We start from the raw sequence: 4,853 nt of genomic DNA on the forward strand, positions 1-4,853 counted from the left end.
AGACATATAATCGATTAAATTGTGTTATTTTTGTCGAAATTAAACTAGACAAATTAATTTGACCGAAAAATGGTGAATTAAATTTTGAACTGGTAAAAGAGAAGAGAAAGTGGTCGAAAAGTTCGAATTGTGATCCGGAGCCTCGCTATCAACGAAATGTATATATATCTCGTTTATAGTATTAAACGAGATAAATTTAGTGAAGAGTTTCGGTAATAATTTTTATAATTATTTATTTTAATAATTAAAATATTTATTTTATTTATTTAAATAAAAAATTCTCGGTAACTATAGTCTTGGTCAGAATAAATAAAAAAAAATTAGTGAATAAATAAAAATGGGCCATAAAAATGTATTAAAATTTAATAAATTTATAGTCTTGATTATTCATATTCATAAATTCTAATAATTTTAAAAAGACTAAATATTCAAATTATTTTTTAAGTGATTTTAGATCAGATATTATAATTTAAAGAATAATTTTTAAAATTTTGTCAAATAAAAAATATTAAAAATTAAAATATTTTATTAAAATAATTAGAACGATTTTGAGTATTTAAATTTTAAACAATATGTACTCTGACATTAGTACCCAGAAATTAGAATATGTCCTCACTCTTTACTCCCCAGTCTTCACCTTCATGTTTGATTCCTAATCCCTAATTTCCTAATTGAGTGACAACAGTAACGAACATTTCTAATTCACAATCTTGCATCTTTCACAAACATCAATAGAAATTATAATTCGAGAATGAAGGCACTAGGATGGTGGCTGTTAGCAGTTGGCACTCTCCGACTTGCTTCTGTTTGGTTTGGTTTCTTCAACATTTGGGCCCTCCGCCTTGGCGTCTTCTCCAACACCACCAGTAACTAATTCTCTCTCTCTCTTAAATTAATTTCTGTGAATTCACTGAAATATGAAGGCATTCATGTTATCCATGTATCTGCTTATGTTTGTGTAGTTCCTTTTGCATGTTTGAGATTCAGACATATTTTGATTTTGTTACTCCGAATCGTGTAAGAAGTGAATGTAGGAGATTTACTGTAAGCATTGTATATGAATTTGAATAAAATTGAGATCTTTCTAGTTTTGTGTAGGATATATTTTGAATTTATTGAACCGAGCTCTTTACATATATCCAAGAAAACATCATTTTTTCTTCAACTTTTCCACTTTTATAAACAATGAGATATTTTTTTTCTGTTCCATTTGTTCACTCAGCTACATTATGAGATGTATTTATAGAATGATTAATTAGTTAATAATAACAATTAAGTGCTAGTTAGTTTTTTTTTTTTTTTCCTTATTAACACATGTATGCATATATACAATGTACTCTTGTATACTATTTCTTAAAATTTTCATAGAGAACTTGAAGAAGATTATATAGGAGTACATTTTATATATATACACACTAACAAGAGAAAAAAAAAATATAACTAACTAGTACCTAATTGTTATTATTAACTAAATGATTATTTTATAAATACATAATCTAATACATAACGCAAGTCATAACCGGATTTTAGGCATTTGTTTATATGATTTTACGTTTTCTAGGCACTTAGATTTCATAGTTATGCTAATCTTGATGCTACCCTGCATTGCATTACAAAATGAGAAAATATGGTTTTGGAATTTAATTGTTCTAACCAAAACAAGAAAACAATAATTCTTTTCCAATTTCAATACAGTGGGATTTGATTAAACAAGGAAACAAATTTGATTTCGTAGTCAAAACAGTGAATCTAAGAAAGTATACTTCCTCCGGTTCCCCTCTAGTATATGTTAGGATAACGTATCTGAACGCTTTATATATTGCAATCTTTTAGCAATGTAGAGAGGGGGATGAAGAAAACTTAGCAGGGTATCGAATTGGAATGAAATTAGTTTTACTTGCCATTCTTCTAAAGCTTGGCTGAGTGTCTTTACTAGGCGCAATGACGATGGTTTGTTCTCAAGTTGATCTTGAACTAAAGGAAATTCAATAAGTAATTATGATCTTTAAGTTGTTTTACACTTATTTTAGCTTTTATATTAAAGATAATCTCAATTCTCATATGGTAGAATACTAATGTAATATACTTTTAACTCCGAGCACTGATAAAGAGTTTGTTAAATTTGTATAGTGACTGAAGTTCATGGACGCACATTTGGAACTTGGACACTGTTGACCTGCACACTTTGCTATATCTGCGCATTCAACCTTGACAATAAGCCCATTTACCTGGCTACTTTCTTATCATTTATCTATGCTCTTGGTCACTTTGTCACTGAATACTTTATTTATCAAACAATGCAGATTCAAAATCTGTCTGCTGTTGCCTTTTTTGCAGGTATGATAAATTTCATTATCTTTTTCCACTGAAATTTTACTTGTAGTCAAGGTTATCAAACTCGAGAGTTCACAATAACTTTGTGAAGTTTATAGGTAGTCTTGAATGGTAAAACTAAACTCAGAAACTCGATTTGGATAACCTTGCTTGTAGTTGTAGGAACTAATTGCTACTTTTGGAGCTAATTCTTTTTGCTTATTATTTGCCTCCTAACTTCATTTTACTGACAGGAACATCGATTATGTGGATGCTATTGCAATGGAATTCGCATGGGAGAGTGCACTTGAAGCATTCTTAGAAAGGATTAGTGAGCAAAGAGACAAGTCAAGTGAGATCATGTGATTTTTAAGGTTGTTTTGAATTCTTTGATGTATTGTTAGTTATGAGCAGTAATGTTAGTTTCACAATTACTGCCATTGAACATTACCATTCACAGTCCTTGGCATCAACATGTGGTGAAAAAAGGGGACTTTTAAATTAAATAAACAACCCTCTTCTACTTTTAGCAAATACGCAGGACGGATTTAGAGGGGGCGAGTAGTGGCCGAGGCCACTCCAAAATTTTAAGAACCTATATTTATATATGAGATATGTGTTTAAAAAATAAAAAATATTATGTAATTTAATAATTTTATAAGTATTATTTTTTACTATGTGATGGATTTATGTTTTAATTATTTAATTCACTAATATTTTTTACTTAACTTATTTAATATCATACCCTCAAGTCTTTATACCTTTTAAATTAGTTTTTATATAATAATCTCTATATTTATTTTTTATATTAATATATTTAACATTTATATTATTATATTAATAATGACTTACGTAGTTATATTTTGGTAATCACATTATGTACTTTAGATATTATTTTCTTGTAAAAAATACTCATTTTTTTTTAAATTTATGTTGTTAAAAGAAAATTTTTTATAAAGATATCTTATATCTTGTATTTTATAAGGGTACTGTATCTTTTAAATAAGTAATAATTTATAATTTATTTTCAAATTTTTGAAAGAATTAATTTTAATTAATACGATATGTGATAATTTTTAACTAAACACGCTATAAATTATTGGTATTTTATAATTTTATAATGCACTATTGATATTGTTATATTTTTTTATGTAATTATCATATCAAAAATAAAATTGTAAAAAAAATTATAATTATATATATATATATATATATATATATATATATTAATAAATCTTTTAAAAAACTAACTCTAATAACTATATGTTAATTATTTTTAAGGAAGGAAAAAAATTATCTAAAATTCGACCCCTTCATATTAAAATTTCTGGATCCGTCCTGAAATATGTAGTTTGCATAATTAATCTAACAATTCTTAGATGCTCTCAACAAAATACATCATAAATTAATTGGAAAGAGTTTATTTACTTTGAAAAGACTTGAGAATGACTCAAATAAATCAGGCAAATCCTCTATTCAATGATTTCAATCTTCCAACCTAAGTACTTCGTGTAATGTTTTTTTGGGTCAGGCTTCGCTTAATGTTCTCACAATAGGTTTATAGTTTTTGGACAGGGATTAAGAGGCCCAACATACAAATTTGTTGTATTACTTTACCATTAAGAGCAATTAATTGGGCTGATTTTAATATAGAAAACACCGATTTGAGGCCCATATCAAAAACCAACACTAACCCACCCTCTGCCACGGTGCTCCTACCGTTTTTTCCCTTGGGCCTTTAGCCCGTGGTTTACCAAAGAAAAAACAATTTTTTTTCAATAATTGTTCAATATAAATATATCACAAAATAAATATTGCCATTGTTTCTACTATATTCTGTTTATAACAATAATAATAATAATAATAATAATAATAGTTATTGTGAATGACTAGAGAATTCTAAAACACCTTTAGGTTACTAAAATGGTAAATCTTCAAACTATTAGTCTTTGTTAAGCAATTTAGCAGCGGTAACAAATATCTTCAGGCTATTTGCTAGAAAACTTATTATTATTATTATTCAACTATATATTGTGATTTTATTTTGGTCAACAAATATATATTACGATAAAATTAACATTCTAAACACATTAATCTTATGCTGGTGTTTGCCACCAGTTCTTATCATCTAATGTGGATAAATAATTTAATTAAATTTTTAAAAAAATAATTTATAAATAAATTATTTTATGTTTAATTTTTTAGTTCTAAAATATTTATTTTAAAAGAAGAGTGATGAAAATTTTTTTATAAATAAAATAGATTTTTCAAAAATTATAAGTTGGTTTTGAACATTACACATAACATTAATATCATAACATTTAACACAATTGATTTAATAGTAGTGTGATAAAATTTGTTAATGTATATCTTTTTTGGTTGCATAAGAAATTTGAAACACTCCTCCACTTTGACCAAGGCACTTGAATTTTATAATTTACATCATCTTCTAAATTTTCATTATGTTGTTATACAATCAAAATATTTAAATCTCTTAAATAGTAATATACATTTAAACAGAAGTATAGAGAGTTTAAATT

The 4,853-nt window shown here is 26.4% G+C and overlaps 1 protein-coding gene across 1 annotated transcript; it reads left to right on the forward strand.

The window, feature by feature from the left end:
- The first annotated feature begins 588 nt into the window (after positions 1-588).
- LOC112766861 (ergosterol biosynthetic protein 28) lies at positions 589-2,847 on the forward strand. Its single transcript, XM_025812761.2, has 3 exons — positions 589-866; positions 2,131-2,337; positions 2,568-2,847. The coding sequence occupies exons 1-3, from the start codon at positions 752-754 to the stop codon at positions 2,633-2,635; spliced, it is 390 nt and encodes a 129-aa protein (XP_025668546.1). The 5' UTR covers positions 589-751; the 3' UTR covers positions 2,636-2,847.
- The last annotated feature ends 2,006 nt before the right edge of the window (positions 2,848-4,853 follow it).

This window comes from Arachis hypogaea, chromosome 17 (assembly GCF_003086295.3).
Source record: "Arachis hypogaea cultivar Tifrunner chromosome 17, arahy.Tifrunner.gnm2.J5K5, whole genome shotgun sequence".
Classification (NCBI taxonomy): domain Eukaryota; kingdom Viridiplantae; phylum Streptophyta; class Magnoliopsida; order Fabales; family Fabaceae; genus Arachis; species Arachis hypogaea.